Here is a 24,222-nt window from a genome sequence, read left to right on the forward strand (position 1 = left end):
TCTCTCTATTCTTATCATGAGTCCACCTTCATCATGTTCTACAGTAATGATCTGCTGGTGTACTAATAACACTGTCATATCATTATGAGTGCTTTAATGAGTGCTTTCCGAAAAGCCTGATCTACGTCATCTTATCCTGAAAAGTATCCGGCTAACTCAGTTAGACACGTACGTGGCACGGGGCCCAGGTATATGCATTCTCATGGGTAGGTGATAAACCTGTTTATCAGGGCACAGTTAACAAAGAACAGCCACAGGAAGGCTCTTTGTCATATCCACTAAACAGGACAAAGTAACAAATCGTTGTCTACTTTCACAGTAACACGCTAATCTAAAATAACACTGAAGGCGGAGTCTTGTTTTGATGAAAAAGAAAAAGGAAAAAAAAGTTGTGGACTTTGACCCATCGACAGTAGGTCGTGCTTGTTATGCTGTAATGAGTAATTCAGAGCAGGAAGTTTCACGACTATGTGCATTCTGACATGGTTAGTCTGTGCTGTAAATCAGAGAGAGAGATAGACGGGGGAGAGGGAGGGACACGGGGGAGAGGGAGGGACGTCTCCTGAGTCAGGACAGTGACGTGCTGTGTGGTTCAATTTCAACACTTCCAGGCAACTGGCAAGGTGTAGCTGTGAGGAGAGACATTGACTTACAGTGGATTATTAATCACGGTAAGTAACCTACATAAGGTTTCAATGAGATTACTTGTGTCATTTTATTTAATGTCTGATGTTACATCAATATAGTCCTGTCTGATCTTAAGTCATAGCACTGTTTGCTTGTTTCGGGCTTGAAGGTGTTTTAGAAAAGGGAACTAACTACCCAGTGATTTGTGAACTTGAGTCATCAAATTAGTTGTACACCAGAAAACTGTTGGAGTCAGTTTGTATCAAAAAGAAAAATGTGTTGTGTACAACTGTTGAGGCGTGTTTTCATTCACAGGAAACTTGTGAAGAAACAACTGCCTATACCTGCACTAATGTATGTCTCTTCTTCCCCAGGACATAAACAAAGGTGAAACCCATCAACCACAGCTCTAGCAAGTTTGCCTCGAGTCACTGCCTTCTCTGCCAATGTGCAGTTTCAGCCAGGATAATCTCAAATGAATCTCCAGCCAAAAGCCGTGACGAGGAAGAAGACACTGGACTTGTTTAACAAGGTTGTCATGACGCTCCTGGAGAAAAATGTTTGGAGTAAAATGCTGTAGGACTCAAATCATTTTGGAGGCAAAATGTTTCTCCCTGGATGGTCCATTTGGTGTGTTTTACTCACTCTACGCATGTCAGCCTGTGGCTTGGAGATTTCTGGATATGACAGCCATGAAGTCGTTTGCTTGCAGGTACTGGGGGGGGGGGGGGGGTGCACTGCTAGGATACACTGAAGCAGATATTTCCTCTGCTGCAGTAAAGTACATACAGCTTTGTTGACAGATCACACTTTTCATTTCCTTTTAGTTCTGGTGCAGCCTGCTCAGACATTTTAATTTCCCTTTTCTCTGATGAAGTGTTTTATTCTCAAACATGAACTCAAACCAACACAGGGATGAAACCATCTGCCAGCCTGGCTGTAGATAATACAATAAAACACAGTCCTCTGAACAGCACATATTTACCATCCAGATAACATTCAGTTACAATGTGATGCCACACGTTAAACGTGTCTTCCTCGTTTTCCAAATTTAAATTTTGCCTCCTTTTAGGGTCTTTCTGATTGCACCGTAAAGGATGAGATGCCTCTTACCGTACCAGAGGATAACGGTGTGGGTGTCCAAAACCTGACTCCACGTTTCAAGCTCTGCTGCAGGGACGGGGCGCTGTGCGCATTATGTCTGGTGATAGACGCAGAGATCAACTTCAATCCAGATAACGACATGGAGGACGAAGGCCCCTCTGGGCACGATGAAGAGGTTTATAGCGAGGAGACAGTGAGAAAACCAAAAGGTATAAACTGAGGCTACATGAAGCCCTTTATTAACCCGTGACAAACTGTTCACTGGCTAGAATGTTTAATGTCATCGATTCGAATCCAGTAAATGAGTTACAGTAAAACCTGGTGCCGTGTTTTGAAAAAACAACTGCTACTACAATACACGCGCAAATGTACGATGTGTGAAGTATTCTCTGTTCATCGTGAATGGCTTCAAACGTGAAAAAAAGACTGGTATGCTCTTTAAGCGTGGGTTTAGTTAGTGAGTTTTAGGTGCCGTGCCTAATTTTCCATGACTGAAGCCCCACCTTTTCTGTGTTGCAACAGCGGTGACACTGTGTTACAGTGCAGCGTCTGCCATGCCCTCGTGCAAGAAGGTGCAGTTTATGGTTAATCATGCCGCTCTTAATCAGACACACCGGGCAAAGGTACTGTAAACTCCCTGTGCTGGAACATAAAGTCTGGAATGTCAATAAGGATGTCGTGTATGCCCACCTCCAGTCTTATAAACTCTCTGTGTGTGTGTGTGTGTGTGTGTGTGTGTGTGTGTGTGTGTGTGTGTGTGTGTGTGTGTGTGTGTGTGTGTGTGACTTCTATAGTTTTCCGTGGTGATCTATAAGCCAGCTGGGGTTTCCTTCAGCAGTCATGTGACTGTTTATTCTTCTAAACCGTCACCTCTACGTCGAGAAGTTGTCGTTCCTTCTCTAGATGAAGGTAAAGTTTGGTCTTTTAACTACAAAGCACCTGTTGAACTCATAACTGGCTACTGGTAGTGACACATACTGTATAATCTCTCTGCAGTGTGCTCCCAGGAGCAGCAGGAACGTGTGGAACAGTGTCGTGGTAAATAATCCCCACATTATACGTGTGTTTGCTTTCCTCGTGGCGTTTTGTTTTTGTATTTGTCTTCGGGGAAATTAACCGTTTTTTCCTTTCCCTCCTTTCAGTGACGAGACTCAACTGTGTAATTAAGCAGGAGTTGAATCAGGTGGAGCTGCAGTTTGCTGGCAGGAATAAAAGCCTCCCCTCTGTGTGTGTCCAGTACGAGCAGAATGGAAGATGTCAGGTCAGTGGTGTATATCAGTGCCGAATTTAAGTATTGAAAATCCTTTGCTGAAGTAGAAAGTGGCAATACAACAATATAAAAAAAAATGTTGCATTCAAATTTCAGTGATTTACAGTTGTATAAAATGTCCATCAACATTTCCAAAAGCATAAGTTGACATGTTAGAATTGTTTGATTTGTCCAACCAGCAGTCCGAAACCGAACACATTCAGTTTACTATCGTGAACAACAAAGAGAACATTGAATGTTTTGCATTGTTGCTTGAAAAGACGAATCCACAGAATGCATTTTCTGTCTGAAATTCAGTAGTATTTTAAAGTGGCATAAAATGAAGTGAAGTTAAGCACCTACATCGCCTGACTAAACATTCAGTCACTCTCCACCACTTGTTTGTCGCTCTCGTTAAAGCCATGATGTGTTAAATGTTTCTTTGTAGAGATGGAACAGGACGCCCATCCCACTGTATTCTGTGACCCCCTGCATGTGTCTCCAGGTACCATCACTTAATAAACATCACGATCACTTATGGCCACCACATCAGCAGTGTTGTGTCTATGCTGACCTATATGACGTGTGTGTGTGTGTGTGTTTGTTTTAGGTATGGAATGAGGACGAGCAGAGGCGCTCTCTAAGCTGCCCCTTCATTAACACAGGTGCGAAATCTCTTCTTTTAGTTCACTTTCGTTCTGTCTGAGGTTACAGGGTGAAGGGTGAAGGGTTGGCAGTTTACCTTTGGTATGCTGATGTGTCCTACGTGTCCACTCCAGATTTCCTCCAAAAGAACGTATGGCACAATGTGTCAGTGTCTGTGAGAGAGGGTCAAATGGGCAACTACCACACAATGCTGTGGTGGAACCTGTCTGCCCCCTGCAGGCTGGAGGGGGAAGTGTGGCCCTGCCACAAAGAAAACACCTGCAGGGAGATGAAGGGCTTTAGACAACAGCTGGCAAACGGCACATGGAGACAAAACAGCAAGGGACAGTGGGTAAGAAACAGTAATACTGAACCGTGTACCCCTTATTCTCAGCCTTCAAACAATCCCTTTTATTTCCACGGTGCTTTACATTTGGAAGAATCATCATATTCCAGCCTGTTTGACAGGGTCACATTATATATTATGTATCCGCTTGTCCTCATGTTTACACTGCCTGAAATATCCATGTTTTTTATTGCTGCACCATTAAATGAAATATTTTAGAAGTCTTTTGCAAAATGTTACACAAATTTCCCCATGTTTGAAAAATCATTGGAAACTTTGGGATCTCTGCTAGAATCTAAAGTAAAGTTCTGTTGGTTTGAATGACGCCTGGCTACACAGCACACGTTTTAAATGACCAAGATGTATAATTGTGTCCTCGTCAGGAGAAAAGAGGGGTGTTTGAAGAAATCAAACTTCAGTTTTCACCATGTGTGATGGTAAAGTATTTGCAAACATCCTTCTATGAGTCCTATATTTACTTAAGTTGCTGATGCTGAATAACTCATTAACGTTTATCCATTTGGGCAGGTGAAAGTCAAGGGAATGGGAGATGAGCTGGGTCCATTCTGTGTTAAAAACAGTGAGTCCAACAGTTTATATTACACAAACTGGTGCTGGTTGGGACATATTCTGCTGAAATACAGCACCTGTTTCTTGAGCTTTTTATAAAACAGGAGTTTGTTTTGTACTACTTGCAGCTGGCAGGTGGCGCTGGAGTCTCCTGGTTGTCGGCGTCATGCTGTTGCTTTGCTTGACTGTGCTTGCATTTTATCTCCTTCATGACTTCATCAAGAGTGAGTTTTATTCATTTCTTTCTTTTTGCATTTAGTGTGTTGAATACGTACGAACAGACTGGATGCTACATAGACTCTCTGCTCTGGAATTTCTAACCGACCCATGATGAAATATGCCCAAATATTCCCAAAAAGGCTAATTTCATTTGGCCTAAACATCAAATCATGTTTGCTAGATCTGTGAATTGTTCATAAAGTCTGCACTAGCACTACTGATGCATATCTTTTCTCAATTATTTGTGTCACTGAAATTATAAATATCGCTGTAGTGTATTTCTGCTAACATTTACTCATTCATTTTCTGATTTTTATAGACTGGGTGTGGAGCTGCCGTCATGGTGGATTTGTAAAGCGTGAGTATTTTCTTGTAATACTACTTGTAATGAAGGAAATCATGATGGAACAACTATCAGACATCTGTCCCCTTGTTTTTCCTTTTTAAAGTTGGCAGAAAGGGTCATGTGGTGTTGCTGAGCCCCCCGGATGTGGATGAGCTTGTTTCGGAGTCAGTATGTGGACTCGGATCCCAGCTCTGTGACCAGGGCTTCAGTGTGTCTGCGGACCAGTGGAGTAGGAAGGAGCAGTGCACTCTGGGGCCTATGCCGTGGCTGCACTCCCAGCTGCTGGAGCTGAACAGCCGGGGCGGCCGAGTTGTGCTCGTCTTGACCCGCAAAGCCTTGGAGAGAGCAGAGGAATGGACCCATCGGAACAAAGAGGTTATCAAGACAAAGGAGGACGACAAGGGCCTCCCTCAGATATGTTCCCCTTACTCTGATGTCTTCACGGCCTCCTTGAGCGTCATCCAAGCGGACAAGCAGCTGGGCAGAGCTGGAGAACGTTTTCTTCTGGTGACACTTGACTCCCATCCAAGCAGTGACAGGAGTCTACCAGAGCTTCTTCAAGGGCTGCCCTTGTTCCAGCTTCCCTCTCATACCCAGGCTCTCTTGTTTGAGCTCACTGTGGGAAGGACTGGGAGGGGATCAGGTAGAAGGACATGGACAGGGTGGAAATGGAGTGCCTCAGATGGATGGAGAGCAAAGACTAAAGAGAGACCAGACCAGAAGAAGGCATCCTACGGTAAATGTGGTGACGTTGAGGAGAATTTATGACAAAGCGTTTGAAGCACCCAAAGATTGTTGCTGCTCTGTGCATGAAGGACAAGTTCATCCAAATTGTGGATGACGTAATCATAAGGTAATCCTTTATTTGTCCCTCAGCGGGGACATTTACAGGATTACAGCAGCATACAGTATTGTGCAAACAAGAGACATAATAAAAACACAAGTATTATAAATAAGTAAAAAAGTAAAAAATCCACATAACTCAAATATTTTACAGACAGAATAATTGTTGTGTTGCACAGTGTATTTATATTGCACAGATTGTTCGTGTTGTGTGGTCTACTGGGAGCACGAAGACACTATTAAAGGCCGGCCGCCAATGATCTATATCGCTGTTATGCTATGAAATGACCAAACTACAATACGTTAGTTCATCTCTGGCTTCTTTCTGACTTCACTTCCCTGTCTGCAGTTTTCAGCCCCATTACTTTTACTGAAATGTTAAATGATTTTCTGGCCAACTGCACTGCAGTTCTTATGTCTGTTACTTCAATAGGAGAAAGTAGTGCATTTGTTCGGGACGGTTTTTAGCTGTGGATTTGATATGAACATCTAAGCAAGCAGTACGGAGTTTGTGGGACTGACGCAAATGTTTTAAATAGATTTTAAGACGGGCTATTTCAAACATGTAATACATGGTTAAAAAAAACAGGAACAAGCTAAAAAATGAACTGTAAAAATATAACGCAATTTCTCAATAAACTAAACAAATAAATATTCCAAATAATATGTCCAAAAAGAGTATGAAGGATATACTTGTATGGCCGTATTCCTTTCTATAACTTAAATAATGTGTTTAATGTTTACATTTATACACACAAATAATCACCTTTATGTTCATCATATACAATATAACTTAACAATTTACCTTAATGTGAATCAAATATAACTTAAATATTTACCTTAATGTTTATTATATTTGCACATACTGTAAAAGTTGGTACATACCAAGAGGAGGTGCAGATCACCTGTTGTGCAGCTAGTGAGGACAGAATTTATACACCATTTCTTATTATTAAAGATGATTATTTTTCTATAATTAAAGAGGATTTTTTTTTCCCCCGTTAAATTTGATTCTCCAGGTAAATATTGTTTGGTAACTGGTTGTCAGGCTTGGTCTCAATCAGCTGAATTCTGGGGTAGCAGGACAGCAACAATACACGATCATCTGGCAGGTGCCCATCCAGCGTGTCCCAACAATCACAGAGAAGAACACATGTTCATTGTTATGAAGGCAAATATCACAGAGTGTGACAATGTTTCAGCGTTTTTAACGTTATTTGGACAATAACCCCAGTCTATGGCACAGATGAATACGTTATATCAGGCTTTGGCTACACAGACTACTTGTTTTTAGGATAAAGTAATTTGTTTATTTGGGTCTTTACATAGGATTTGTTGACCCTAATATAGAATATATCCAGACTTGTCCTTTAAGCTTCTATATGTTTAACTTAAAATCTTACAGACTCAATGTGATCATGTAGCCTACTACTGTATGTCTGCCAACACTTGTCTATAAATAAATGTGCTTATTTATGTGCACGGCGGATCTCGGATTGTGATTGGCCGTCTCCCAGTGAAGGGCGGCGGCTCTTATTGGTGTAATATACAGTGTCATATCGTTTAACGATACCCTGACGTCCCGGAAGGGCGGTGCTTTGAGGGTGCTGCATGCTCCGCCCGCTCGGGATGTTTGGTGTACATTCTGTTATCAACCACAGAGTAGTTGTGAAGTTTGAGAAGCGCATGTCGGCTGCGTTCACAGCTTTTAAACTTAAAAGACGACACAGTTCAGACTCAGTCGAAGCACTTAGAAGAGGTAAAGAAAACTCTCAACTCACGTCTCTTGTTTGTTTTGAGGTACAATTAAATGCTTGTTGTGTCCTACATGTAAATGTGCTGAAGTATTCTAAGCAAAAGTGAGGACCCATCGCAGAGTAATATATTGAGCACGTGAGCAGCTGGTTGAGGTGGCGCCAACTGCAACTATATTCTGTGGTAGTTTGATCTATGCATCATATTTGTGAACATATCTATGTATATTGAATCTGAAGTCATCATGGCCAGGTACACGAGGAGGACTAAAAAGTACAATATTAGAAATATTTCATGAATTATTAAATCAGAAGTATGAAGTAAAGTACCTGGAAAAAGGGAAAACGTTGGTATTCTTCAACCTGAACCCTGTTTTCTCATGTTTTTGTATCTAAGTGACACATGGGGACACAGCGTCAATGCCCCGTTACAGTCAGTGAAGGTGAATTGTTTTTGACTCCTGACAGGCTCAGGTTCTCACAATAAGTGTTTGACAACATTGTGGAAATAACCGTACAGAGAAACAAAACGGTTTACCGTACTGTTCCTTTGATCCCGTCTGTTTTTTAACGTATCCCGCTGAAGTATCGATTTGATAACTGAATATTAGGCAGCAACAGGTCCAATTCTTTAAATCTGTCTTTCTCTGTGGCTCTCGAAGGGTCACAGAACCCACAGGAACACCACCAGTCTCCCCAGCTCCACGGCCTCGCAGCAGCCGGTTCACCCTCCTAACCGGCTATCTAATTCCACGTCCACGTGGTCGAAATCATCAAACTATTCAGTCATGACTTATCAACTATTTTAGATAACACTAAGCTACACTTTCTGTACAGTGTACACTCATTCCTCGCGTTTCCACAGTTCTCTTCCGGCAACACGTTACCTCGCGAGATCAGAACGAGACTTCTCTTTGAGCGAGAATGTTGTGCGCTCGCTCTCATTAATAACAATAATAATGATAATAATCGTTCTTCATACAGCACATTTCATAAAAGACTATGTAGCTCAAAGTGTTGTACAGAAAACGTCATTTCACAGAACGCATTCATGAAAACTGAACTATATTTTTGGATCGCCCCAAAGGTGAAGCATTTTTTTGGATCCCTCACATACTTTATTTTGCCAGCAATTTGTTCCCAATGATTATGATCCCAGCTCGCGCGCATCATTTAACAAACCTGGGTGTGATATTCTGAATGAGATAAACAACTTTATCTTGCTGATGGGACAGATGGGAGAAAGGATGCTGCACAAGAACCTGCTGCAGGCTGCTTGCCTGTGTTGTCTGTTGGCTGCTCAGGTGCACAGCTGTCCAGATACCTGCAGCAAGTGTTCAGGCCCAGAAAACGACCAGTGTGAGGAATGCAGAGCGGGATGGACACTCCATAATAACACCTGTGTAGGTACTGTATACCGAGCTTATTATCCCGTAAGTAATAAGACAAGCAGACCTTCTAAATGTATTTGTGTTTGGATCTGTTTTAGACGTTGATGAGTGTGGCACCGAGCTGGGTATCTGTCCTACAAACAGCTACTGCTTCAATACAGATGGATCATTTGAGTGCAGAGGTCAGTGGTTTAGATTCGGTGTGAAAGACACAACATATCGGCTTTTTCTAGATGTAGAAATTAAATAAAAAGGAAATAAAAAAACTAAATAAACATAAAAAGTCAATCAATCAATATTTGTTTTGCCAATGAACAGTCCAAAACATAAAGATACTCGATTTAGGAGTGATATCCAACAGAGAGAGGCAGCAAATCCTCACCTTTTGAAGCTGAAACTATGATTGCATCGTTTGACTGATAAATGACTTGAACATTTAATGAATCAGTTTTTTAAATTTGTCTATTCCTTTTCTATTGATTAACTCATTGACTGATTATTGTTTCAGCACTAATACAGGCAGACGGAGCCCCAAACTAACAAAAGGTGATAAAAGTCAAAAATATATCTAAATATATGATACTTTTAGTCATAATTATAGCAGTGTTAACAAAAACAAAGCTACCACATCAAACATTTGATAAAATAAATAAAAATTTTTACCTTTCAACAATTTTTTTTCTTTCTTTTTCAGCTCCTGAGTTTTCTTGTTTTTTGGTCTTAACACACATAATCATTTAGCAATGCTCTACTTTCCCCGGACAACGTTTCCCTTTTTCTTCACTACGTTTCCAGCTTTTCTAATATTCACAGTGTGTGTGTGTGTGTGTGTGTGTGTGCGTGCGCTAGCTTCCTACCTGAGACTTATACTTTCTTCATAAAACTACACCACCCCACTATGGATCATATAATCACCCATATAGGGAGTTGTATGCAGCTGAAGCATCGCTGCATTAACTGTTGTAACAGGAGCTGAAGCCTTTTCGCATTCATACAAATGCTCACAAAGTTAGTTTGTTTGTTTGATATTACGAGAAAGGAGATATTAAATCACACACATCTATAAAATGTTGAGCATGACACAATTCAGTGCTGCAAGTCCTTCATTGTTGCCCCTGATGATCACTGTGGAACCTGCCCAGTAGTCGTAACTTGTTCCCAACTTGCTCCACTGGAGAGCTTAAATATTAAATAATACTTTGTTTCATCTTGTCCGATTTTGTTTTGTGTCATTTTTCACTCACATTGTTTCGTAAATAAATGAATAAAATGGTCCTTCTTTCCTCAGACTGCTGCCCGGCCTGTGTGGGCTGTATGGGTAACGGACCAGCACGCTGCAGGAAATGTGCCTCTGGTTACACACTGACAGGGTCCAAGTGTGTGGGTAAATGCTTAAAAGAGAATATTTAACAAATATAAGTATTATTTGATCAGTTATGCAATCTTTGTGTGCTCCCGAGGAGCTGCAGTAAGTCTCCAATGAGATTGTATCGTGTGTCTCTCTTTGTTTTCCTCAGATATAGATGAATGTAGTGACAGGGTACTCGCCTGTCACGGTCTGGACGAGATTTGCACCAACACAGAGGGCTCTTTCCGCTGTGACTGTGCTGAAGGATTCTTCCATAAGGACGCTGTCTGTGTGAAGAAGCAGCATCCTAGTGGGTCTCATCACAATCACGTGAACTACCCGAACCTCATTGCAACCTCTCACGCGTGTCTCTTGTGCAGGTGTTCAGGGGAAAGGTCTGTTTGAGGATATCCAGGACGACGAGGTGGCGGTGCTGCAGCAGATGCTCTTCGGGATGGTGCTTTGTGTTCTGGCCACACTGGCTGCTAAGGGAGATTTGGTCTACACATCTATATTCATAGGCGCACTGGCAGCCATGGCAGGGTACTGGCTTTCTGACAGGGGAGACCGTTTATTGGGCAGCTTCTTAAAGGGACGGTAAAGCTTCAAAGTGTTGCAAAAAAGGACTTAAACATTTTATGTGCCACTGCTCGGCACGGCCTCAACAATCATAGTTCAGACAAAGCAGATGAATCTTGTGCATTTACTTGTATTATAGATGATATAAGTTGTTGATATGAAGTTATCTTCAGCTTTTAATTGTCATTCTGTAGTATCACAGAGCTGGGCAAAATGAGTGGGAAAGTTTATTCATGATCCTTTAAATAGCAGTTTGTTAAAGCTTAGTTATAGTTACCAGCTTGGTCTGGAGCTTTTCAAGTGTGTTGAACAGTCTTCCTTACTACATCAAGTTTGCTTTGTCTTTACAAACTCCAATCACTGATGAAGACTACAAGATGCTGTTGAAAGTTGGCCAAAGGGAAAGAAAAAGACTTTTAGACGATTGTTCCATTTTCCTGTATTGAGTTGAAAATGAGCCCAAATCTTCTTGTGCTTTTTTATTGTTTTCAAGCAACTATCTTGGTCTGGCATTTTGGAGCCACCAATATGTACAATGTTGTCATTTGTGGCATGATTAAAGAGGAATATACAGCTTGCTTGTATTTGTGTGCAGAAACAATGTATTAGATTTCTTATGCTGCATCAATGACACTGTATTTGCACTCTTTAAATATAAAGTTGTAACATGAACAATCTAGTTTATAGCAACACTTTATTGCCTTTCTATCAAAGTGCACATTTGTCTTAAGAATATAAAACACAAATAATTGTCCTATGTTAACATACCCAGCTTTATTCTTTCATCATTTTGCAGGGTGCTTCTGATGTTAATGACACATTTTTGACACCTGACAAATAAAATCGCACCACTGAATGTTCAAATCCAGGACTTTTGATAGTTGAACTCAAATGAAGGTAGAAATAGTTAGTAGCGTCATTCACCAAGTTAACTCAATTGTTGCTATTCTATATGAATAATCTATTATGAAATGGAAACCGATATGAAATCAATGCACTATTTGACTTACTAGTGTGCTTGTTTCCACAGTATCATGCATTTAAGTGTAATACCACGATTGTATTTCTACTAGAATATATTATAATTGACGTACAGATTAAACTGATTTTAACTTAGAGTAGAAAATCACAAACAAAGACAGGAAGAAATTCACCTTTATTTGATGGATATAAACAAGCTGGCCAACACTCAATAGTAATATTCTGATACAGCACATACAATAGCAAACTGGGTCACTGAGGACAGCCTCCTAGGTTTAAAAAACAGAAAACATCACCGAGTATCCATGCGCCATTCAAAACTTTGACTCAGTCTCACTTTTTTTTTTTTACTCTAGGGACTTCCTCTGATAAAGTTTTTTTTAAATAGATTTTTCTCTTATGCATTCATAACACGCACACAATCACACAGACGCAGCTATGCACACACACGCACATCTCTCTCTTTTCTGAATACATTTACACAAGCAACCCCAAAAACATGCTGCACCCTCACAAAACTGCACAGGCTGTCTACTAAGGGGACACAGTAAGTGAGACACATGTCACTCTCAAACACAACATCACACCGTCACAATGCACGATGCGGATGCACGTAATGAATGAGGAACGATGCTTCATGGGAGATTAGCTCACGTTCGCACAGGTAATCATTCAGCATGCTGGACACTCACATTTAACGTGTTCCTAGGTCTTTACTGTACAGCTCAAAACATTGACATATACAAATAGTACAGTCTCAAACTGGCATATTCGGTAAACTGAAACAAGAGAAAAAAATAAAGTTAACTTAAATACAAAAATGAATAAAAAAGTAAACAATAGTTCTGTCAAAACAAAAATGTTTCTGGCATTGGTCACAGTGATTTGTTTGATCCAAAGGTTCAGCAACGTAATAAAAGAAAAACAACTCTTATACAACAATAAAGTGAAAGTATGTGTTCGGCTTTTCATGCTTTCTTCTCCAAGGCCTTTGAGAATTACTGGTGAACCTACAGGCCTTTCAACTCGAGTCTTTCTATACGGCTGCTTCTAGGCACAGATGCACAGTTGACTTCTCGACTCCGCCGTTCACAACCGGGATTAGTCGTTCGTCTAAGCCTAGGAAACCAGCCCCAGCCTCTAAGCCTCTGTGTCTTCAAACCTTCTTTTTTTTTGACACAACAGTTGAGAAATCGCTCTGCATAGAGAACAGGAGATTATCCTTACATCAGCGCTTTCAGTTGGCACATTATGTAAAATCCAGCATGCATGGGCACAAATGAAATGTTTCATGTTTTCTACCATGTAAATTATAAATGGTATTTCATGGTAGGAGAACCCCCTACTTCAAGTATTCAGTAGATAAGGACCTGAAAATGGAGGATTCGTACTCCGCCCCCCCCCCCTGATGGTAAAGTGAGAGGATTTTTGCTCCTCTGTCTGCTTGCATTGTCTTCCCTTTATGAAAAAAATCCAAATCAGGACTTTTCTCTTAACATTTGTAAACACAAACACAAACGTTTCACACAACCTGTTGATTCTTGGTCAGTGACAGGAGCTGGAAAGGTTCATACGTGAAGCGGACACAGCAGGTGATGCATGGGTCACCTCGGTTTGTGGAGGATGGGGCAGGTGGAAAGGCATTTATATACAACAATCAACACTTGGCCATATAAGTGAAACACACAGGCACCATGAGGGGAGGGAGAGGAAGTAGGGGATTGTCTTGAAACAGTCTAATTTAATTTGCCACTACACTGCAACAATGTGTGTTGGCTTTTCTACTTAATCAGCTGTCACAGTCACGTATGTCACCACTTCTGTTTACAAGACGACGACGACAAACACGTGAAAGAAATGCATCTCGACAGAGTCACTCAAACCTCCACTTGGATGTTAAATGTGATAGTCCTCACTCACAAGTGCAAGTTTCTGACTGCTGAGGGCAGCCGACATAATCTCATTGCTACTTATGTGAGCTGCAAAAATTCAGTCTTTTTTTTTCATTGTCATTGTTCAAAGTTGTCACCATAAGCGGCGTTCAACTAAATGTTTTCACATTGAAGAAAGGAATGTAATAATGCCATCTTTACTAGACTTCTAGATAGATTTGGATATACTTGTCTATTTCACATAAACTGCTCTAAAGCTCTTATTTTGTATTTTTGGGCTGTCCTGTGTTTTCAGACAGGGAATGTTACTGCTGAGGGATTTACTCACGTACAAATCAGAGGAAAATCACACCACTCAACACTCTTAATAAGACATCTCTCTGACCTCCAGCCAGTTATAAAAATAACCATGAAGAAAAAAACATATATTATCTTGTCAGTTTGAAAGGATTTTCTGACCACGTATACACACACTATAGATGTCTCTCTATATGTATAATATATGCATATCTATCATATATGTGTACAGTTTTTCCACGAGGCACAGGCCTCCTTGTTGAGAAGGAGAAAACAAGTCACTATGTTTGGGGAGGCCACACAGACTACTGCCAGAAGAGGAACATTACAAGGGAGAGGGGAGCAGGGGCATACTGTAGGTCAGAGACTGGGCTGTCAATGGTACAAAAAGACCTGCAGGGAAAACATCTATCGAACGCCCTCCACTTCATAGTCTATAATGTAATTACAGTAACAGTATTCATAGAGGGAGACCTCCTCCCTGTGGGTCTTGAAGTGATTGTTGCTCACAAAGCCCCAAAGGTCAAATCGTATGTACAAAGCAGTCTTTTTACAGTTGTTTGTGAAGCCCATTGTGGGATCAAGTCCCTCTACTGTAAAATTACTCAAAGATGCTCTTGACCAGGTCTTCAGACACCATTTAGTTTGAGCACCAGCAGAAGCACCATTAGTAAAAATTCCTGCAACACGGAGGAGGTGCATAGTCTCAGAAACTTAAAAATAATCGGACTGATGAGTCGTTTCTGACCGCTCTCTTGGCTTGATTGATAAATTTGAGTATGCATTCACTCTACACTGACATCTGCATAGATTGATTTTTTTTGACTACTTCTGATTCAAATGAGGTAACATGAAGAGGAAGCTGGATGGCATCCACAGCCTTGAGGCTAGAAAAAGTCCAAAAGCTCGTGCAGCAGAGGAAACCACCAATGCTGCAGGCAAGGCTCGAGGCGGACCATTAGTCAAACTAGAATAACTCAAGTCTGGTGTGTGGGACACTATATCTCTTTTAGTAAATGCTGATCGGTGTGTTGGGCAGGTGTAAAGGTAAAAAAAGAAGTCACTGTGTGCCACAAAGAGTGAAATAGCTCATCAACACGATCAGATGATTCAAACTACAAAAGAGTCATGAGGGTCGTGATAGCCAGGTAGAGGGGTCAGATGTCACCAGGTGGATCAGCAGGGCAGTGAGGATCAAGAAACCATGAAAGAGTCAGTTGGGGGAGCCAACCGGAGCCAGAGGAGTCAGTCAGGCAGGGGAAACAGACAGCGAGACAACCGTGATCTTGAGTCAACCATAGGAAGATGGACGAGGAACCAATACTGGGCTGGCAGACAGCCATGAGATCTCTGCTGGGAGGTTCAAGAGGGCACTGTTGGCCTGAAGAGATGTGACACACAGCACATCTGTATTCCCATCAACATCTGTCTCTTTCCTTCCAATTCAGTTCCGTATCTGAGGTCCTGTGCTGAGGAAGTAGATGACGTCTGCTCTTGTTCACACAAAGAAGAAGTTCCAGGCAACCTTGAGCAGAAATGTTTGGAAATGCTTTTTCAATAAATAATATAATTGTGTGTGCCATTATATATTATGAAATGAAACGTTTGAAATTACCTGCAAAGCTGTCAGTCTCCCCGCATGACCTGCACACCTGAGTGGCCCCTCCTCTTCCCCGGAAAATAAACAAAGGTACCATTGCTGAGCGTTTATTGAGTGGAAGTAATACATGTTTGGTCGGGTCGTGTTTCAACATCATGGCATGGCTGTGCTCCTCCAGTAGTGTCTGAATCGTCTGAATGTGAGAGATAACAAAACACAAAAATACAGACGTCACACAGCGCTTTCTTTTGCTCTATGACATATAGCAGACACAGGACACTGACAATCATAACGTGGGAAAATGTTAAACACATCTCACCCCTCAAAACAATATTCGAGCTTTGGTTGTCACAGCAAAGATTATGCCCAAATGCCCTCGTCGTCATCCTGTCAATGTCAGTGTGACAGGCCAACATCAGAGATATGCATGAAGGGAAGAAAGTAGACAGACACTGGAGTAAATGCTGATCAAAAGACAGCAGGCGGTGAGATATAAACATAAGCATTTTGAACGTTTTCAAGTAAAAGTAAGCATCAGAGAATCTATTAATGTGCTAAGAAGTTGCAGTTCTGCTTTTGGCAACGATTTTACGGGGCTGTACTTTAATGGTCATTTTCAAAATAATTACACAAATGACATCTAACCTGGTCCGGAGCAGGGCGGTGACCAGCATGTGGGGGTCCTCGGGCCGACCCTCCACGATGATGGGGCGATGGGTGACGTGGATGCTGGGCGTGGTGCGGGTGTTGAGGGTGTTGAGGATGCTGAGGGTGCTGGGGATGTGGATGCTGGGGGTGGGGTCCTTGTTGTGGAGTGCCGTGTGGGTGCTGAGGGTGAGGGTGCTGCGGAGGAGGGTGTCCTTGTGGGTGCTGTGGAGGAAGCTGTGGGTGCTGTTGGTGAGGGTGTTGGGGCTGCGGGGTGCGTGGGTGCTGTTGATGCTGGGGAGGTGGTTGGGGGTGCTGCTGAGGGTGCTGTTGAGGGTGCTGTTGAGGGTGCTGCTGAGGGTGCTGCTGAGTGTGTTGCTGAGGGTGTGGTGGATGAGGTGGGTGAGTGTACTGGGGTTGTGGCTGCTGCGGGTGCTGTTGGGGGGCCTGTGGGTGCTGTGGGTGTTGTGGATGTATGGTGTGTGGATATGGAGTCTGCTGGGCGTGGGGAGCGTGGGGAGCGTGAGGAGCGTGGGGAGCGTGAGGAGCGTGGGGAGCGTGAGGAGCGTGAGGAGTCTGGGGAGCGTGAGGAGTCTGGGGAGCGTGAGGAGTCTGGGGAGCGTGGGGAGCATGAGGAGCGTGGGGAGCGTGAGGGTACTGCGGCTGAGGCTGAGCGTGCGGGGGCTGAGTTGGAGGAGGGTGAGGACCATGTGGATATTGCTCATCTTCGTAGTTGTCGGCGATCAGCTTCATTCTGCTTTGTGTCTGTAGAAAGAGAAAACTGGTTAGTGCATGATGATCAGCAGCTGTTAAAAAAAAAAAGAACATTATTCCCTCACAATGAACATCAAATGAGTTCATGACTGGACAAAGCACGTATTTTCAGTATATGTGGATTGACATAAAAACAGGAACACCTTCCAATGTAATACAATCCAGTGCAATAACCATGCAACCAACACTGAGGCTTATATCTTCCTTTTCTTTCTCTGACTTCAACTGATGAATTTTCACCTCAATCGTCACTTTTAAGCTCTTTGTGATTTAGTTTCGAAATTACACAACCAAAGGAAAAGTTATTTTGGGAAATATGCTGAGTAACTGTCTTGCTGAGTTTAATAGGAAGATTGACACCATTCTCCCAACTATTCACTAAATACGAAGCAGTCAGCAGCCGATTAGCTTAGCTTAGCATAAAGACTGAAAACAATAGGCCAGGTGCAGTCCATCCAAAGGTAACACAATCCACCTCCCTGCACCTCAGAAGTTCACGCACTCACATGTTCTACTGGTACAAAAAATTAAATGGTTAAAAAAAAGACAAGTTGTCGTTTAAATATTCTCATCAAACTCTTGACAACAAAGTTAAAATCAGTCTAGTCCAGTATCATCAGTCCGTTTTGATGTGGGTATACATTTAACCACTATTTATTTGTACTTCCATTAATGTATGTATACATTGTTAGGATTCATGAGAATCATTTGTGTAACTACATCTGTGTTTATTACTTAAAAGTTATTTAATTTCATGTTGAGTTAAAATTATTTACACAGGCAGATACACATGTGAGCCATGTTTAATGGAGGTCGAACAATCACCATTTTTAATGTATCAAGGAAACATATAGGACACCTTACAGAGACACAAGGAGGCCATGTTATCGCTGCCTGAATTCCTGGTGGATAAATCATACTAGAGCTATAGAGCTGAGGGTTTGATTTCGAATTACACTCAAGTCAAAGATTTGAGATTTGACTTGGACTTGACTGCTGCGAGACTTTACTTACTTGAGACTTGACTCCCTGAAGACCTGACATGACTTGAGGCTTGAAAGCAAAAACATTTAAGACTCAAGTTTGGACCTGGTAAGCACACCTTAAATATTACATTATTAGGCCGATGCACTGAATACATTTGACCGCAGCTATGCCAATGAACAGAGCTTTGAAACTATCAGAGCTCAAGTCAATGTCACGTTAATGGCCAGAAAAGAGTGGCAATGTGCAAATGAGAACTTTTAACTTGACATGGACCTGCGTGAAATGACTGGAGACCGGACCTGCCTCAGCTCTGATAAAGCACAATGAGTCGTATTTGGGGAAAAACTGAACTAGCAAAGAGGATCAGTGGCCATGTGTGTGCACCGCCCCCTGTAGATGAAATGGAAAAATAAATGTCTCGTTGCCTTGTGCAGCTACATTTATTTCATTTTTATCAACGTTGCCTTGGCAACCGGCTACAGCGCAGACAGACTTTTCCTTGACATTGTGCTGCAGTACTAACGTGTTGTTTGAGCTGGTGCATCAGTTTGTCCCGCTCCCTCTTGAGGGACAGCACCTCCTCCTGGGTCTTCTTTTTATTGGACGCAGACAGTTCCAGCAGTGCAATATTAGCGTCTTTCTCACTGATGGCTGCCAGCAGGGCTTGTTGCCTGTCGAACAAAAACATTATGCATCAGCACCTACAGTACATAAAGTAGAAAACACATTAAAGATATGGTATATTTACATACAGACTACATTTCAAAGGAGTAGAGTAGTTAGACATTTATACACTTACTTTCTTTCTTGCTCAGAGTTAGATGAGAAGATTAATATTGTGTGAATGTCTGTCCGTTTAATGCAAAGTTACAGCCAGCAGCCAGTTAGCTTAGCTTAGTACAAAGACTGTACATGGAGGTAAACAGCTGGTTCGTTTAATACTAAGACTGAGGTTCTTTCTGTGTGTGTTACGTTCATGTACGGGACTATTTGTTGGCCACAGTGATGACAAGACTCAAGTAAATTAGTGTCAAAAAGCACATTTCTATTTAAGTCTGTAAAAATATGAAAATAAATGAGCCTGATCACTGAGGTAATGTATTGACAAGCAGTTTTGGGAGTGTAAACGCTGATGTGACTTTAATCTAAACTAGGTATTTTGGTGAACTGCATGCCCTGTTCCTCACCTCAAATACATTTAAAACATTTTGTAGATAGTTTAGAGAGAATTTCTGTTTCCAGACAAGAAATGAATCCATGCCTTTGCCAGAAACACACCAAGAGACGTGACATAACGGGCTGTCTTTGTGAGGCTGACATTAAATGATAACACGAACTTCATCTCCAGTATCTCCTCCAGCTGTTTCCTGCGCTCCTGTCTCATGTTGGTGAGGTGGCCGTCTCTTTCCTGCAGCGACTGCTGAGTGGAGGAGAGACGCTGCTTGGTGGAATCCAGCTCCTGCCTCGTCCTTTCCAGTGTGTTCATCAGCTCCTCCAACTGCATGAGATGGACATATCACGATATATCACTCATACATACACTCAGCTAAAACTAATGCAGTCTAACACAGTCCTACAATAAATCCTACCTTCATGAAGGTCATAATAAACTGAGTGTATTTCTCAGAAGTAAACCTGCACCTTTACGTGGTGGCCACTGTCCATGGAGCCGTCTTTACGAGGGTCTTGTCCGAGGCCTTTCTTGTCCCCTTGTGGTCCCATTTTGATGTTTGGACCCTTCTTTGTCAGGTCTTTGCCTCCTTGTCTGTGAAACCACAAAAATGCAGCATTTTCATGCCACTCTTTTTTCTGAATTCCATTCTGTAGTTGCTGTAGCATTTTTCTACTAAGAAATGCAAAATACATACTTGAGGCTACACAAGTAGTAAGTTACACAAGTAGTAAGTATATGTGTGAGTAGGGTACAATATATTCTCATAAATCACAACAAATAACATGAAACAAACAAAAGGAACAAGTACAGCGTAATGGACAATCATGTCGGGTGCATTTTGAATGAATCTTGTTTCAAAATGGTACCAATCATGAGATCACCAGGACAGCAAAAAGACATGAGCATCACAGATGAACTGACAGCTTCATGTTAACATGACATTGCTGAGATGACTCACAGGTTGAAGCACCAGAGTTAGTATGGGTAGAGAAGGAGCGGGATGGGGAGGGAGGGGCATTACTTACCTGGGAGCTAGACTGCAGATGGGGAGAGGAAGAGATAGAAGAGAAGGGGATGACGAGACAAGTGGAGGAGACATTGGAAGCAGCAAACGAGAGCACACAAAGGAAAAAGTAAAAAAAAAGAGACATTAGAACCAGGACATAAAGAATCAACCACAAAAAAGAAAACAATACAGAGCACCCAGAGGAGATCACAGTGTTCATTGTCAAACAACACGGGAGATCACGGAGGCACCTGTGACAGCCGCTGCTGTGCAGCCTGACACAGCGAATGCAGGATGCACCTTCTCTGAAAATATAGAACCATGTGCATCTGCTGCCAAGCCTGGGAGTGGCAGACATGCAGTCGGACAGGCAAAAGAAGAAGGGAAGAGGACAGGTCTGTGTGGCGAGCAAAAGGAGGGGAAGCCAACACTGGTTTGACTGAGAGAAGGAGGGAGCTCGTGAGAGAATTAGTTATGGATGCAGGATTGTTGAACAAAAAGAGACCCGACTGGTATGACACACTTCAAGATCAACGGTCAGTCCAGATCCTACCTACTACAGCACCTCACTCACAGGGCGCGTGTAGACCTGGAGCACAGCAGCTCTTAGTCATGCAGGCCACTTGGCGGATCATTTCTCTTAGTATCTGGTAGAGCAAGCTCGGGATGGGGCAGGTTAGGAGGGAGAGCAGAAAGGTGGGCACTGGGAAAAACCACTAGAAGAAAGAGGGGCCGTCAGGTGATGTTACTGGACGGATAAGAGGGTGAGAATTACAGAGGGCGAGGGTGACGTAGGGAGAGGTGGGCAGATGGGTGGATGGAATGAGGAGGGGAAGTGTGCTCATGGCAGCAGGACGACTCAGCTTTAAGGACAGAAACTTCCTAAATAAGCTGCAACAAACAGCCATCACCCCATAAACACACAAAAAAGTGTGTGTGTGTGTGTGTGTGTGTGTGTGTGTGTGTGTGTGTGTGTGTGTGTCTGCAAGTGTTTTAGTGTGCATATGTGCAGCTGGGAAAATCACACCAAGAAAACTGCTTCTATTGCAGTATATAGAGCGGTATTTACAGTATTACTTAGTATTAAATTTGTATAATTGCACATTTTGATAGGGGCTTTCAGTCACAACTGTGAAAATTGACAGTATAAACTGCTATTTTGCTGAATCCTTGGTGTGATTGGTGTGATTGTGTGACTTTGCCATGCATCATAACAGAAACAGGAACCCCACAAAAGGAGGTGAAATAACGTCTACTGTTAAGGGGAATCAAAATGAACAGCACAGAACATATAAACACCTGGACATATATTGCAAAATTAGTTTTGTACTTATGAGCTGGCTGAGGTACAAACCTTAATATTAACATTCATGATTAAGACATTAAGTATTTGTGCCACATTTGTGCAATTATTAATACTCTATGATGTGGTGCTTTAATTTGCTATAATGGGATTTGTCATATAACTACATCTTTGTTGACATAATTCCCCATTCTATCATCAGGGCAGACATAGATGGCGTTCAATGCCGGTTGCCACATGCAGTTTGAAACATGCAGCATGAACTCTCTCACACAGACTGATCAACAGCACATACACATTCCACTGAACAAACACATGCTACAGAAATAAAGGCAAACATGAATCCAGGGATCTTTGAATCATGTGTGCGGGTACAGCAATGCAGACTAAGATATGATAATCCTTTAGACAGCAGGCAGACGCAGGCACACAGCGGAAACCAGATGCAGCAGTCGCAGTCAGAGACGTTAACCACGCAGACAAGCTGAAGTGCCAGGGCAGAGCACTCACTTTCCCAGGAAATCCCACACCATGCCCCCTATCTGCTGGGGGGCAGCGGACACAGAAGGGAACGGGTCAGGGGGAGCTCTGCCACCGGGACGAGGGGTGAGGCGAGGGGCAGAGGGAGGGGGGCTGGTTTCAGGGGGGCACAATGGAAAAGAGGAGGAGTCGCATAGGTGACAGAGAAGAGATTTAAAAAACAGAATCGGATTTGAGAAAGGAGAAGAAAAAGGAGGTTTCGAGACCGAAGTTGAAAATGATCAATGGCGGACGGTGAACAGAGAGACAGGTGGGCATGAAACAGAAAATAGAAAGAGGAAAGGGACAGAAAAAAGTGGGTAAAGATGGCAAAAAAAGACAAGAACACTTAATTAATCAAACACCACTGATCAATTAGCATGACAGAGAAATGGAATGGCCCCTATCACTAGCTGGGCAGGAACAACAGAACTGGTTTTGTGACTCTTAAAGTGACGGGGACGAGGGGCCGTCATTGGCAGACGGTGCTGATGTGTCGTTTTCATGCAGTTTATCCAATCTTTGTCTCATTAGTTTAAATTCAAGTCCTGGATAATGACGGTGGTCTCCTCCATCAGCCGAACCAAAGCCAAAAGCTGCATCAAGTGAAGAGACTCTGGACCGCACGGAGAGGTGAGCTAAGAGTTGATGAGGCCACCAGCTTTATTCATCAGTCTGACCTCTTCCATTAAGGGGATGCCTTAGAGGCACTTTGTGTTCTAATATCACATCTAACAAAGCGTCACAACTTTAACAGAAAGAGAACCTTCTGTGTGTATCTCAACATGCCTCCAAGGAAAGGAGTATTAGTGTATTATAAAAGCCAGGGACTGGATCCAGGGCAAGACACTGTGCCGACACAAACTCACGATGTCACACTTGTACATGACAACAGGAAAATGACAGTACATGTACAGTATACAAAGACACAAGGAAGTTCATTTAGACATTTAGTCAGCTCACAGAAAGGCAGACATCTCAGTGACCAAATTAAAAAAGCGAAGCAGATAAACCCAAAACTATTACTAGAATAGTGATGACAACAATAGGGGAAACAGGATGTGCACAGTACATACAGAAAGGGATCGTTTTCTTCTCTTTTCCAGTGTGGGTCTCTCTCTTTGTTGTTTCTTGTTTTGTTATATATTCTATGTTTGTAGTGTTGCATCTCTTGGTTCGGAGCTGAGGACAGAGTGATAACGACAGCACTTCTTCCTATCAAACTTGAATGACAATAATTCCGAAATTCTAACGATTCAGCTATGGGGTGAGATAAAAGGCCGACAGTATTTTTCTGACACCTCCGTGGGACACTAAAACCCACTAAGGTTGGTCGGATTGCAGACGGAGTTACCACCGTGTTAGGTGCGAGCTTGCCCCGCTTTCCCCGTGGCAGGATCCTCTCCGCTACAGTTTGTAAACTGATGTGTTTTGCTGATGTAAAACTAGGCCCCATTTACTTCAATTCAGATTTTCCTCTGTTTTTTTGCTTCTCCGGTTGCCATAGAGGCATGCCAGAAAGACTAAGTTTTCTTCACGAATTGAAGGTAACACAGGGTGAGTAACTGATATACAAATGGTCATTTTGTGGGTGAAGATTTACTTTAAGATGCCTTTGAATACTTCACGAACTTAAGTCTAGACAGTCCGATTTATTTACCTTTCCAACTCAGCGATCTTCTTATCCTTGTCATTCTTCTCAGTCTCAACCTCTCGCAGGATGTCCAGGAGTCTCTCCACCTCCGTCTGAGCCTTGTTGACCTCGTCCTTGTAGTAGCTCACCTCCTTCTCCAGCAGCTTCACTCGGTCCACGTACTCTGGGTTCCCTCTGGGGCCGGACTGCTGCTCCACCTCATGGGCCTTCTGCATCCACGAGCCAGGGAAAGATACAAACAAACAAAGATGCACACATGCACACACCCGACGATACACTCAGTTAACATTATAACATCAACACAACCATGCAGTACAGCACAGAACGTTTTACTGGCCAAGGAAGAGAGATACATACAGTATACTGCAG

General features: G+C 42.5%; 3 protein-coding genes across 3 annotated transcripts in view; 2 read left to right on the forward strand and 1 right to left on the reverse strand.

Moving 5' to 3' along the window:
* Positions 1–1,231: 1,231 nt before the first annotated feature.
* On the forward strand, positions 1,232–5,874 carry il17rc (interleukin 17 receptor C; the record flags this gene model as incomplete). Its single annotated transcript, XM_079266100.1, has 11 exons — positions 1,232–1,339; positions 1,700–1,940; positions 2,874–2,992; positions 3,429–3,485; positions 3,591–3,645; positions 3,760–3,977; positions 4,355–4,408; positions 4,500–4,551; positions 4,670–4,765; positions 5,080–5,118; positions 5,210–5,874. The coding sequence occupies 11 exons, from the start codon at positions 1,232–1,234 to the stop codon at positions 5,872–5,874; spliced, it is 1,704 nt and encodes a 567-aa protein (XP_079122226.1).
* A 1,755-nt stretch (positions 5,875–7,629) lies between these two features.
* On the forward strand, positions 7,630–11,594 carry creld1a (cysteine-rich with EGF-like domains 1a). The gene is made up of 6 exons (XM_079297050.1): positions 7,630–7,749; positions 8,939–9,110; positions 9,193–9,276; positions 10,383–10,478; positions 10,612–10,752; positions 10,823–11,594. Exons 1-6 carry the CDS (start codon positions 7,636–7,638, stop codon positions 11,041–11,043), a joined length of 828 nt encoding a protein of 275 aa, XP_079153176.1. The 5' UTR covers positions 7,630–7,635; the 3' UTR covers positions 11,044–11,594.
* Positions 11,595–16,151: 4,557 nt separating this feature from the next.
* The window catches only part of erc2 (ELKS/RAB6-interacting/CAST family member 2), a gene marked incomplete at both ends in the record, with an annotated part of 29,352 nt that continues 21,281 nt past the window's right edge, over positions 16,152–24,222 (reverse strand). The window contains 9 exons of the mRNA XM_079266101.1: positions 16,152–16,178; positions 16,437–16,556; positions 17,151–17,201; positions 18,721–18,868; positions 19,535–19,695; positions 19,839–19,962; positions 20,397–20,408; positions 22,191–22,313; positions 23,860–24,062. Of these exons, the coding sequence (XP_079122227.1) occupies positions 16,152–16,178; positions 16,437–16,556; positions 17,151–17,201; positions 18,721–18,868; positions 19,535–19,695; positions 19,839–19,962; positions 20,397–20,408; positions 22,191–22,313; positions 23,860–24,062 (969 nt within the window). The remainder of the gene's footprint in view (positions 16,179–16,436; positions 16,557–17,150; positions 17,202–18,720; positions 18,869–19,534; positions 19,696–19,838; positions 19,963–20,396; positions 20,409–22,190; positions 22,314–23,859; positions 24,063–24,222) is intronic.

The sequence above is a fragment of the Melanostigma gelatinosum genome, assembly GCF_949748355.1.
Source record: "Melanostigma gelatinosum genome assembly, chromosome: 3".
NCBI classification, from domain to species: Eukaryota; Metazoa; Chordata; class Actinopteri; order Perciformes; family Zoarcidae; genus Melanostigma; species Melanostigma gelatinosum.